We start from the raw sequence: 13807 nt of genomic DNA, 5'->3' as shown, positions 1-13807 counted from the left end.
ACATTCTATGGGCTATTTCTGTGGACTTATCCTCGCGGCAGTTGTATGCCATGCCCTTTATTTGAAGTGACCAATGAGGACGCAAAAAGTCTCAGACATACCTTTGACGTTAGTGTTCAATCGCCTTTACTTAAGACTATAATTGGATTATGGAGACGTCTCACGTGCTTGTTGGGTTTCGTTTCAGGTGGTCAGCAACAGAGATACTCAAGAGACCCTCCTCTGCACGGCATACGTGTTCGAGGTGGCGACAGGCGAACACGGGGCGCAGCACCACATTTACCGACTGGTGAAGGACTAGCGCGTGCGCCGGACCGTATTCGTAACCTTTCACTTCAGTGCCTACACACTTACAATATTAGTATTAATGTCGGTTACTTGTAGCGAGTTTTAGCTAAGGAAATTTCGAGATTTTTGCCATGTGTGTCTCCCTCGAAAGTATTTTCCTGTGGGGGGTATAAAAGTTTGTTTAAAACTTATTTCGTTCCTGTAAAGCCGGCTCCACACATCCGGGATTCGGCGAGCCTCAATTAGCGAGCATTCGGCATTAAGCAAATGCTAACTGGTATAGATGAATCGCTATAGGCAAATATTTGTTGTTTGGGGTATCAGTCATCATTTTCCGATTGAAGTCGGTAAAATATGTCGAATGAAGAAGAAATTGGAAAATATTTCTCCAAATAGCGATTATTCAGGATTTACCGAGCCCCGCGTGTGTGTCCCCGCAATCTATATTTTTCGTGGCTGTTGCAATAACAGAAATTATATTCGGTCCGTCGTAGAAGCAAAGGAAAATTATTTATTTTTTACTTTTAAGTATTATACATACTAGTTCATACATGAAAATTTTTAGGTACGTCTCTGAACTTTAAACTACTTGTACCCCTGCAATAATTTTCGTACACTTGAAATTTGATTTCCAACCACTCATGCCGTACAATTTACTTACAAAAGTCTTCGAGACGAGGAAATCAGATTTCAGTAATATTAGGCAAAGAATTTATCTAGGTTTAACAAGGTAAATTAAGAGTTTGCTATTTGTGATGATAATTTTTAACATTTTATATTGTGTATAAAATACTGATAGGGTAATCGATGAAGTTGAAATACGCAGTATTTTCAAATTCTAAATATTTATGGAAAGCGGTTGCTTCCTGGTTTAAGGTTCAGTTATCCAGAGAGTTTTGATGTCAACAGTTTAGTTTAGAGTGAGGGCGACATTCGGTGATGAAGATGACGGGTACATCTTCGATGACAATTTCCAGAATTAGTTTTTGTCATTTTCAATCGGAATTATTTACAATCAGTACGTTTGCTGCGTGGATCAAATATTTAGTCCAAAAACCAAATGATGTCACTAATACTTCTTTGTGGTGTAAGTAAACACTGGGGATTAAACTTTTGGACCTTGAATTTGCTCTAGAGTTAACTAAATATGGTTTTCACCACATTTAACACTAAACAACACTTTAGTTTGCATTGCAGCCCAATTGTAGCACTTTCTTAAGAATTAGATTAAGTACATAAAAAGCACTCGATTACTTGATTTTCCATGACACTCTCAAAAATATTACAAGACTGCTACCAGGTAGAGCAGTCAGTTTCCTTATTTTTAATAAATTATTTTATTAATATAAGCCCCTCTTTGAAAGGGTGCATGCTAACATTGTTTTAAATACGGAGTTGGCTGCTTACCGATAAATTGATTACCAAAATATGTATGATCTATATATTACACATGATTCGGAATGGTACCAAGAACTGAAGAAAGAAGATTCCGCTGAAGTCATCAAATGTGAGTGTGAATGAGTGAGACTGGAAAAGTAAGAAGAACCTTTTAAGTCTAAACCTGCATTTTAAAACTTGCACTTGTGTGCAATTAGATTCCAAAGTACTTTAACCATCCTATAAGAATACCATTTGAGACACTGGGTGACAATAATGCTGTTCTTATGGTGCAGTTCAGGTTAGTTCAAGTACCAGTCGGATTTAACTGCATCGACTTTTGAACCGCGATGTACAACTGGACCTAAAGCAATTACGCATCAGAACAGCTCACAATCAAAAGCTACTACAAAAAATGCCACTTTACTTCCTATAGCTATTCTTCACGCTAGTCATACACTGAAAGTGGTTTCGTAATAATACGTGGAAACATCAAGTTTTCAGCGTTCTATACGATCATGAGCTAATTTTCTACACTTTCTTAAAAGATTCCTGTATAGATTGTCCTGAACCACCTGGGGATAACAATGAGCTTATATTTTAAAGAGAAAGAAACTAACAGAAAAGATGGATTAAACATTTTTTGATAAATTTTACATTTTGTATTCATTCTAGGAAACCATAAACAATTTGACAATACCGTTTACAGCACATTAAAAATCTTCAAAAATAAAGAACCATAAAACTTAACCACACTTAGTCGAGTAGTTGCGTTATTTTCATTCATTATTAGTTATATCGTAACGAGAGAGAAAATAGGAGTATCTCTCAAGAAAATTATTTTGGACTTAGATCACATGTCGATTCGTGAAAATTTTGCATTAACAGCTATTTTCTGTTAGACATTAAACAAAATTGGTCCCGCCTTGAATTAAAAAGATACTCCAACCTATAGTGCACACGTATCAAATATCTAATTTATCCGTTGGTCTATATTGGTCCACGCTATGCAAATGCAGTAAATATGCAACAACTCTTTAGCGTTCACATCCAGCACCTCCCGAATATTTTACGTCTCTCGCCGATTATAATTTTCGTGCAATTAGGAAAATATACACTCTCTAATTTGAAATTCAGGTGGCAATGTATTGATCTCTTAGAAATGAAATTATTAAAAGATTTTTTTGTAATGTACCTAATGTTGAGCGATTTTTGGTAGCTTATTAAATGTATCGGGTAAGTTAAATGATAGGACAATTTTCGTGGTTTATTTTCACCCGTTAGCCTGACACATGTTGTAAAGAAAATCTTCAGAAATGAGTACAAGCTGCGCGGGCACTATTTTGTTAAATATTGTCGCTATCTGTCTTGTAAAAACTATAAACAACTGATAGAGTCAATGTTCAGTAAGTCAACGAAATTTGTTCCTGTCGTATCAGTTTGCTCCAGCAAGGGTAAAGGCGTAGGACACGGTGGATATTACGCGCGCTTTGATGAACATTTTTAATTTCAATTTGCCCACGTAGTTTGTATTCACTTTATGAAGCCTCTGTATGGTATCTTCTATGAAGGTAAATCACTATTACATTGTTTTTATTGTACTAGTTCCAATAAAATTTCGTTGGCTTCTTCAAGATTGAAACTAACATTCGGGCAGCTAGAATGACCATCAAAATTAAATTTATAAGACTCTCTATAAACAATAAGTAAAATTAAAGATTCTATTTTATATCGACTCAAAGTTGTGTCAGAATGTAAATATGCGAAATTTGTACATAGTACTATATTTCTATAAATCAGAGTATGGCTTATTTTCGTTTCGAACTCTTTATACACTTAGTGATGGTAAACGTACGATTTAAGTTAGGCAGGGTAACTCAGTTTTATTGTTTTTATTTATTGTGACAAAATCCGAAGTATGGAGTATTTTATTTACACTTTATTGTTCACATGCAAAGTTCTTAAATTTAGTAGCGTAGAAAATCCCAATTTATTTTACCTTTCGGAAGTATGAAGTATTTCATCTAGAAAAGATGTAGACGTTATTGTTCATATGCAAAGTTCTTTCTTAAATTTCGTAGTATAGAAAATCCCGATTTATTTTACTTTTCAATCGTGTGCTGTCATTACGTAATGTGAAGTTTTAATTCATATCTATAAATGCCATATCAGAAAGTATATAAAATTTTGCTCTGTATGTTGTACAGTATTTTAAAGATCCTGTTTATAATTTGTATGGAAATTATGAAAATAAAGTATAAAATAGTGAGTCACTTGTTTATTTCATTAAAGAGCAATAAAGTAATGTATTGGCAAATTTGCCTGGTAGGTAATTTTCATGGAAACCACGAAACCCCAAAAAATCAGTGGAGAACTATATCTCGTTAGAATCGAACCATATAAATTTCACTTAATTTTTATAGCGTAAAATTGTTATGTACGCCACTGGTTTTTTTTAAACAATGCCGTACGTGTATGTGCCACACTGGCCTTTCAAAAGTTTGGTCGAAAACTGTTAAAAATTAATCATACCTTTTTGTATTTCTGTGTTCCTGATATATGTACGGTACCGGACAAATTAAATTGACTATGAATTAATAAAAGAAGCAAATAATTTAACAAGGAAATATTAAATTTCTCTATATTATATTGTTCACATAGCCAGTATTTAATTCAATTTAAATTATAATTCTATTTATTTACTATTAAATGAAAATAATAAACATTCTAAAAATATTACAAAATTATGGTCAATCTTAATATACAAAACATAATTTTAGTATTTTCTCCAATAACCTTTGTTTTTAATAACTTCTTGACATCGTTTTGGCGTAGAAGAAATGAGATTCCAAATTATTTCACTATCTATTGAGTTCCAAGTCGACTATATTTCTTTGAATAATTGATCTTTGTTAGTGATGGTTTTTATTTGAATTTCCTTCTCTACTATTTCCCAAAGATTCTCTATTGGGTTAAGATCCAAAGATTGAACAGGCCAAGTTAAAACATTAATTTTGTAGTCCACAAATCATTTTTAACCAATTTGGCGGTATCTTTCTTTCACTATCATGCTGAAAAATAAATTTAAGAGGCATTTCCGACTCTACATATGGAAGCATCACATTTTCCAATATATTATAATAGATAAATCGATCCATGTTTCCGTCTATTTTGTTAATAGGACCTACGCCGAATCCGGAAAAACAGTCCCATACTAGTATGCTCCCTTCTCCATGTGCTACTGTGGTCAAAACATACTTGGGACGTAATCTTTGATTAACTGGACGATGAACAAATCTTGAGCCATCACTTCAAAATAAATTAAATTTTGATTCATCAATAAATAAAATTTTCTTCCAGTCCTCCACTCTTCAATTTGAATATTGCATAGCAAATACCTATTTTTGCCTGCCTATTCTTCTTGGAGAGTAAAGGTTTTTTTGCTGACCTTTTTCCCGGAAAGCCACCTTCTACTAACCGTCGCTGAATTGTTCTAGATGACATATTAGAGTTCACTAATTCGGCTGAAATTTGGGATGTTGATAACTATGGATTTTACTGGCTCAATTTTTTTATCCGGCGATCCATTCTTTTTGTAGTTTTTTTTGTTCGACTACCCCGTTTTAGGTTCACTACACAACCACGAAGCCTAAATTTTTTAATAATAAGTGAAACAACTTGTTTCGACACAATGAATTGTTCACTTATTAATTTTTTACTTCTTCCAGCTTTATAGCTTCAATAATTTTTTCTTTGAGATCTACAGAAAAAAGTTTTCCACTAGGCATTTTAGAGAAGGTGTAAAATTAATGCGCAATTTTTCGACGGCGAATTTCAGGAAAACATGGGTAAACTAAAATGATCAATTTAATTTTGCCGTAGAAGAACTTATGGATTTTTAAACATTTGCAAATAATAAATATTGAACCAAGCCTAACAACATACTTTTTTATTCGAATCATTTTATTGTTGCTTATGTACAAGATAAGTAAATACATTTTAACAAGGAGCTTATAAATAAGAAGTTTTAGAAAATTTTTCCTAATCAATTAATTTTGTCCGATATATATCATAAATATTTTTGAGTCACAAAATCGAAGTTAATAAAAATTGATATTTTGTAGATGAATACTAGTCGTCTTACATTCTTTACCAAATGACAGAAAACACGTTCCACCATCCGAATATATTACGATAATAATAATAAACTATTAAATTAAACTTACAAAAAGCACATCAGGATGCCTTCGTTTATAATATGGATATTCTGCCAGAGAGGACGCGTACCCTACTTTTTGCACTGATTGGTGGCGTCAGCCATAACTCATAAGAGACAGTAACTACCCAAAACTTAATTTAGCTACTTATGTCTAGAAGGCGTCACAAAAAAAATAGGAATTTATTTAGATATTAAAAAGTTTTCTTGCCTTAGTGAAGTATAAGTGGTGCCATGCTAATATTCATAATTTTCTAAGTCCATTAGACCCGTTTGCACTATTTCTTTGTAAGTAAACCTCATTTAGAATGTGTAAAATTAGGATTGTTTATCAAATAAAGAGAAACATTATTGTTTTTGTATTAGCAATAATTATTAGTTTAAAATTGCTACATTTACTACTAATTGAAGGAAGCAGTTGTTTACAGCAATTTAAGCAGTAAATTTACAATGAAAAAAAAATCCTGTAATCTCGACATTCTGTGAGAAAAGATATTTCTATATCTTGTAACGACGGTTTTTGGCAATATTACTATTGCACTAAGTAGCCTACATCACACAAAATGTGTGCTGATGACGCATACTAGTAACACATTAAAAGCTGGATAATGTAATAGTAGTTAGTGAATGGGGGTAAGCACCAATCGCTTTTTAAGAGCCACAAAATAAAAAACCTTTAAGTAAGTAACATACAAATTAATATATTATATCATTCTCATAATGTACAAGTCACTGAACTTATATTTTTTATACATTTAAATTTGCAAAATTATGGAACTGTTCACAATATTATTTAATTTCAACACGTGTTTCCTTCAAGGCAAACGACACTATCTTAAGTAGGTAGATTAGGGCTGCTTACCATATCCATATTTTCCAGCTATCACTATGCATTCATTACAAACTCGCACAGGTTTTGCGGAGGACGGAAGAGACATGGAATTATCAGAACATGCATTGCAAAAAATCTCACCGCAGCTACGACAATGGTGCTAAAACCTTTCGTTATGCAAGAAGAAAAACGAAGTTAATTTATACTTACTTTTCTGCGAGTTAGACTAAATTCCTTCTTGCAGGATTTGCAGTGCGTGGCAGTGCTATCGCATGCCCACGCTCCATCCGATTTGGTCTTGTTCACCTCCTCTTTCAGCTCAGAAATTTGCAATTTACTATCCCTTATTTTTCCCCCCAGTTCCTCTAACGTACGCTCCTGTTCCAAGCAATTATCTTTCAAGGTATAATACTCTTCTTGCAGACTTGCGTATTTCTATAACAAACACAAACCCACATTCTTGTTAATCTTTAATAATTGAATTAGTACGTCTGCAATGATCTTCAATTGGCCATTTTCATGTTGAAGTTTCGAAATCCTCTCCCGATCTTGCTGCATGGTATCCTGTAACGAAATCCTCCATTCACGCTCCACTTTCAGGTCTTCTTCTACAGTATTGGAATGTTCTTCAACCTCCGCCGCTTGCAGGTGAAGGTCTCGTTTCACCTGCTCCATGGACAATCTTGTTGCTTCGCAGTCTTTTAATCTTAAATTTCGTATTAAGTGTGAAATAAAATGTTAAAAAGCGAAAATAAATAAGCTTCTAAAGAAAGGTTAGATGCATAAGAAACTACTGGCAAACCAACAACTAGTAGCAACTAAAGTATATAACAAAAATTGTGTGTTGTGTGAGGAGTTTAATAAAAGTATCTCTGGAATTATGAATATCATTTATTAAGCGCACGTCTTGACGCTTGAGTTCGGCCGTATTTCGCCGCACAACATCACCAAATTGGATCACATAATACAAGAATATAATACAATGCCAAAATACATCGCATTCGTCGAAAATATTACCTAAATACTCTATGAGCTATAAGAAGTATAATTCTCTAATATCACTATTGAAATTTATGATCTAACATATAGCTGCCGTAGTGAAGGTTTGCCAACAGTTCTTCATCAGTAACGTTGGAATTAGTCTACTATAAAATACTTCTTTGGCTTATGATTATGGAATAAATTATTACACACTTACGAGCTACGCACAGCTCTCGAAAGGCAGCTCTCACCTGTGCGTTAAAGCAGTAAATATGTACAAAAGCTGCCACTCGAGGGTAGTTAATATACGACGAAAAAAATGTACCTACTTAGCCTCGAGAGAATGTACAGTGTCTGTCAAAGTTTGTGCCTTAGCCTCTAGCCTGCCTACTAACTCAGTTTTATGATTTAAAGACGCCTCACAATCCTGAAATAAGCCAATTCTTAGTTTCACATAATAACAAAAGTGGAGGATGGTAATAAGCAAATCCCTGATGTTACAAACAATTTTGAACATTTGGCAACGTGGATCATAAATTGACAGGCGGCGTCACTCAATTGGGAGCCGTGGTTATTTTAAAACAAAAGACTGCTGACATGTTGCCATTTTTTGGTAGATTTTAACAATTAAAGATATTATTGAAATTCTGGATTTCTTAAATGAAAAGTGATCCATTTCGCGTTAATTAAAAGCTTTCCCTTAAAACATAAACGCATAAATGCACAAACAACAAGAACATCAACAAAACCGCCAAGGTAGAAAACAGTAAAAACACTATTGCCAAGCACAACACTTTCTAGGCGGCAGTTTTCTCTTCAGACTCTAAATCGAGCTTCACAAAGGAATCTGTTGAGTCTGAAGACAATCTGGCCTCATTGACATCGTTGGACAAAGCTTTATTTTCATCTTTTTCTTCGATAATTTCGTTACTTTTATTCTCAGTTTTGGTTTTGTCCTTTTCAATAGTATTTTTAGAGCTTTCGGAGGTTTTAGGAAAGTTTTCCTTGTCGAATTTTGGGACGACGCGCCTTTCGGCAGGTCGCTTTTCCAGCGACCGTTTGTCGTCTTTGAGCAAGTGATTGTACTTTTCGAGATTATTGAGAATTTTCCCGATTTGGCCCGCCTTGGCCTGAAGACGGCTGACCATTTCGCCTTTTTGGGTCAGCTCCATTTCGCATTCCTATAATTTTCCAAATTACTTTTAAGCGACGAAAAATATGCTCGAGATCATGAAATGGTTCTGGAGAGTATCAGTACGAGATAAACTTACCTGTAATTTCTTGTACATTTCCAAGTTGATTAACTTGATATCATCCAACTGTCGTCGTAATGAAACAATAGTGTCTTGTTTCTCGTGAATATCTTTTTCGAGTAGTTTCATTGCAACCTCCATTTCGGCTTTCAAACATGTCTGTAATAGTCCAGATAAAGCCATGACAGTTAAAAATATTTATAGTATTTTTCCAGGTATTTTCAATACGGATTTGAGTAAATTTTTGTTTTATGGAAAATCTTACAAAACACTCACCTGGATCTCTAGCTCATGATCAGCCTCTTGTCTCAACTTCCTTTCTTCCTCCAGCCTCTGTTTCAACTCCTCCATCTCCCCAGTCGCCACCTTCTTCTCACTGACATTGGCAGGTACTATATTTGCCCCGCTCAAACTCATCGAATACCTATATTACCTCAAATTTAACTAAGTTAACCAGACCACAACAGGCTCAAGATAACTAAACAAAAGATCGCTCCATTAAGTCAAGGCTATTGTAACGTCATGGGGAGCCAAAAATTAACATTTTTATTGATATTCGTCACTCAACGAGAGGTGATAAATCTTCTCCAATTAAGGAAAACATCTCTTATAAAAAATATTTTCACCACAGCTGCTAGAATTAATGAGAGATTTACTTCAACCTTGGAGTGATTACTAGTGTTAAGACTATAAACTATGTACCGCATTTTAAAAGAACTCATTAATACTCAGTCAACAGAACAATTGATCAACCTAAACCTGAACTAATTGAACTAATAAAATTTCAAAATATCGTGCCTCTTTTTCCATTTTTAAAGAAGCAGGATTTGTTAATAATGCTAAATTGTGCATTGTTAAAATACTTAAAAGGCAGCCTCTTGTGGGTCCCGGTGACGTAACGCAAGTCCGTGGTTTTCTCTCAAATAAAAAGGAACCTTTCTATTTAATATTCTCGCAACACTCACCCCGCAGGATCTTTGCCGCACTCCTCTCTCAACTGCCTGTTATCCTCATACAAAGCCATGAGGTTATTCTTGGCTATGGCCAAGTCCTCCTTCATTAAGGCATTAGTTGTGGTCAAACCTTCTACTTTGGCTTGCAGATTTGCAACAGTAGCGCTGTAGATATATCTATCAAAAATGGGAATTTAGACAATTAAAAGGTATACTTTAAGTGTCTATTGAGTTCCTCGATATAGTTTTTTTGATCCAGTACTGTGACCATGTTGTCGCCCTGCTCGTCGTTGCCGGAATCGTTGGAGATGTGATTGGAGGATCGTAAGTAAAGGGAAAAATCTATTACTCCTTGGGGACAATCTAAGTCCTCTTCCTGGGATGTTTGAAAGATTCACAATTGAGTTTCTTGGGTGCTAAATAACAAACCTTGACGCATAAATTGCAATCGACAACGTTGAGGCCCACTAAAAGTCCGATTATGATAATGGCTTCATCACTTAACATGAGGGCGTCAGGCTCGAAATACTCTACCAAAGTCTCGTCCTTGTAGTCAATTAAAACCTTTAGATAATCGGCTAATTTTTTTTGCATTAGAGCTAAGCGAAGCCAGGCACGGGCCCGCCCCATTTGAGTCCTATAAAACACCACAATTTTTTAGTATTGTTTAAACCAGGACCATCTAACTTACCTTACTGTAGGTAAATCCCTAACACTGGCAGTTATATCTTGCGCCTCAGGCGCATATTTTTCAACCATTTGCAAAATATCCCATAACTCTTTTTTCGGTCCCAACAAACCCTAGAAAAGAGAATTGGCACACTCTTTCATACAGTCTTCGTCGATTACCTTCTTTGGCTTGAGACCATGCCGCAGCACATGTTCTAGCACGATAAAGAAATGCTGCAAAGGCATGTGATCAGAATCGAGCATTCGTCCATATTTCAGAGACTGCTCAATCAGCTCTTTCACAACCAACTTACTGATGTTTACCAAGTTGCTTCGCTCTATTACCGCTGGGTCTCGGCCTGAAATAAAAATGCTTCTGACAATGTTTACTTACTAATGGAGCAACGCAGAAATGTAGAATAGACTCTACCGAAAAGGGGCACAGGTTCCGGACTAGGAGGTGATAAGACCTTGTGAATTGATTCTTGCATGTTAAACTCAACATCCTGCAATTCTTTGAGGCATAGCCACTCGCCATCCACGGAAACGCGGAAATTGCAAAGGTAAATGGTGTCCTGGGCACCGGCCATTTCCGGTTCCACAGCAACGGCTGCGCTACCATTGTCCGGCAGTTCTTGAACCTTCATGTCTCAAATTAGTCTCTAGTTCACTAAGCTTAAGATACAAACGAATTGGAAGAAATGGGAATGTTTTGCTGCAACAACTACAATCATTCTCATATTGATTTTCGCGAGTTTTCACAGCGCGGGTGCACCGCGCATCTACGCGCTGTATTTACCTTCGGTGGCCTGCAGTTTTAATCAATAACTCAACTGGTTTTTTCTTGCAGCTCTGTTTCTGTAGAAAAAAACCTATTGCAATTCGTTGGTTCTAAGGGTATATATAATAATTGCTATTATTACCGCCATACAGACCTGTAGCTTATTCACTAGAAGCAAAATTGTCTACTGCTTTTTGATAAATGAAATTGCGGAGAAACAAGCTTCGCAAGGCAGGGCTGATGAAATTTTTGTATATCAACATACCTTAAGAATACTTGGAAAATACCTCGAAATAGCTTAGAAATACCCCAAAATACCTTAGAAATACCTCGGAATATATAAGTTCTTATCTTCCAATCATTAACTTCCCACCGCGTGAATTCAGTGTTCTGAAAGTTTAGAAAGTTAAATTTTTGGGAATAGGTTTTGTATAATAGAGTGAGTATTTTGAAGCCCTTCCTGGGAGCTTGTGCAAGTTTCTCTACATGTTGAGAAACGCATTAACTGCGAATGTACTGAATACTGTCAACTTTGTCGCTGTTCATTCCCATATAGTCTGTGCATTCTTGGTTTTGGGACTTGGGGTGGGAAAAAATAGGATTTTTGATATACAAAGAAAGGCTGTTAGTTTCCAAGGATGATTTTACGCCTAAGTTTGAAAATGTGAAATTGCTGACTCTTCCATTTTTCCTTATTTTTTAATATCTGTTGTTTGTAAGGAAAAGGTTTAAAAGTCAGGACGAAGTGCAGGGATGATACAGCACAAGGGGGGGATTTGATTCCAGTTTACTTGTGTATAAGAAGATGCCATGATGGTACGGGCGACTGGAAAATTGTAAACTACCAAAGTGCTTTAAACCATATGTTGGATGTTTCTCCAATAACGTACCTAGTATGCCGAGTTTTCCGATAAAATAAACTTTAATCAGTTTAATTAATTTTCAGTTCTTGCGAACTTAAATTGGTATTTTACCCAGAATGCACGGGATTTCTCAAAATCGCTCGTCCGCACATGCAGTGCAAAAGGCTTTGCAGGTGCACAGGAGTTAGTTTTGCCCTATATTATATACTGCAATTCTAAATGGCGCTATATCAAAGAAAATTCTTAAATGTGGTACTTAAATAATAATTATTATATTGACAAGGGACCACAGGGAAGTACAAAAACAAAGCAATATGTGTTTGAAAATGGGATGAGATAAACCAACAGTGAGTGTTGCTTAAAATCTTTAGGCATTATTTAAACTGGTAGCATATGTAGTTTTTGTTGAATTTCAATAGCAAACGAATTAAAATTACCTCAATATTATAATTTGTGGTGTGTATAATTTGGAAAAATAAAGAAAAATAATTGAAATATTTTGTAGGGTGTCAAAATCATCAGTAACTATAAGTAGAGTCACATGGCAGTTGAAAGCTAAAGAACTTGGATGAAGTTTCTAAAATATGAGAAACCTAAATATAGTAGAAGTTAGATCAAGAGGTTTTGCAGAAGACATAATATAACCAGGGGAAAAATTATTGGAGAATTTTTTAAAGTTGATATGAACCTCATAAAAAACTAAGTGTAAAGTAGAAGCTTCAAGGATGAGGACACAGTCAATATTAATTGAACATTTTCTGGTAGACTCCTAAGGTTCATTATAAGCGAACATTACATTTTTTTTCATTAATTATTAATATTTATTATAACTACGAACTATATTAATATCATTACAAACTTGTCTAAATGCAATCAACATAATAATTGATCTCTTAAGACAAAAATTATACTATTTGTTACCTTTAGGTCTTTGTTTACTCTTCGTAGGCCTCCCTACCAAAAGGGAGGGCCAATGAAGTTCCGAAGACACTGAAGGGCTTCGAGAAAAGAGTGAGCTCCTACTCGAAGCTGGAGTTGTTGGCGAACCTTCCCTACTTGCAGCCATCACTATGGAACTATTGTCTAATTTCTGTTAATTGTTTATTAAATCCCATTAAAAGATTGTTAATAATTATTGTAAAAAGAAGCACATATTGTAAAAAAATTAAGAAAATAAAACAAATTCAGCTGATTTGTGTTTACTTTTGTGACTTTGACAACAAAGAAGCTAAAACGAGTTCAAAATAACGTAACATTCTTTGCCTCTTTTTCTCGTTTGACTACTAAACAGGATGTTGACATAATCGACTAAAGTTGTGTCACTACCTTATAAATGTTCTCTGTATTAGTGGTAATATATAGGCGTTTGCGTACAAAAATTGCTCGAAGTACACTTTTAGAGCAAGGGAAATATATGCTTGAAAATTATCGATACAACTATCGACATCTACGTCATTAAATTTTAATATTATTTTGGAAAATTATTAGAACAATTTTTCTAATAACTAGACAAAATTTCTAATAAAATTCAATAGCGTATCTCCCTCAAAATTACATTTCTTTCATTTTTTAACACAGGTATAGAGTGTCCCAA

General features: G+C 34.9%; 2 protein-coding genes across 9 annotated transcripts in view; one reads left to right on the top strand and one right to left on the bottom strand.

Annotated features, from left to right (window-relative positions):
* Positions 1-3934, top strand: part of scalloped (TEA domain transcription factor 1 homolog scalloped) — a 63223-nt gene extending 59289 nt beyond the window's left edge. For all 6 annotated transcript variants that reach the window (XM_066391900.1, XM_066391891.1, XM_066391883.1 and 3 more), the window contains one exon: positions 188-3934. In XM_066391900.1, coding sequence (XP_066247997.1) covers positions 188-301 — 114 coding nt within the window. In that variant the 3' untranslated portion in view covers positions 302-3934. The remainder of the gene's footprint in view (positions 1-187) is intronic.
* A 2684-nt stretch (positions 3935-6618) lies between these two features.
* On the bottom strand, positions 6619-13432 carry LOC136418842 (RUN and FYVE domain-containing protein 2). 3 transcript variants are annotated; one of them, XM_066405112.1, is made up of 12 exons: positions 13135-13432; positions 10750-10928; positions 10592-10701; positions 10330-10537; positions 10116-10276; positions 9913-10065; positions 9224-9371; positions 8966-9106; positions 8024-8121; positions 7203-7419; positions 6924-7148; positions 6619-6873 (listed from the first exon to the last, which is right to left on the bottom strand). In XM_066405112.1, exons 1-12 carry the CDS (start codon positions 13277-13279, stop codon positions 6730-6732), a joined length of 1929 nt encoding a protein of 642 aa, XP_066261209.1. In that variant the 5' UTR covers positions 13280-13432; the 3' UTR covers positions 6619-6729. The 3 variants fall into 3 exon arrangements, with proteins under 3 accessions (XP_066261209.1, XP_066261176.1, XP_066261237.1); XM_066405079.1 differs by lacking the exon at positions 13135-13432 and adding an exon at positions 11000-11431; XM_066405140.1 differs by lacking the exons at positions 6619-6873; positions 6924-7148; positions 7203-7419; positions 8024-8121; positions 13135-13432 and adding exons at positions 8159-8875; positions 11000-11429.
* Positions 13433-13807: the final 375 nt, after the last annotated feature.

This window comes from Euwallacea similis, chromosome 1 (assembly GCF_039881205.1).
Source record: "Euwallacea similis isolate ESF13 chromosome 1, ESF131.1, whole genome shotgun sequence".
NCBI classification, from domain to species: Eukaryota; Metazoa; Arthropoda; class Insecta; order Coleoptera; family Curculionidae; genus Euwallacea; species Euwallacea similis.
The sequence above is the reverse complement of the archived record's forward strand: the minus strand, read 5'-3'. Positions and strand labels throughout refer to the sequence as shown.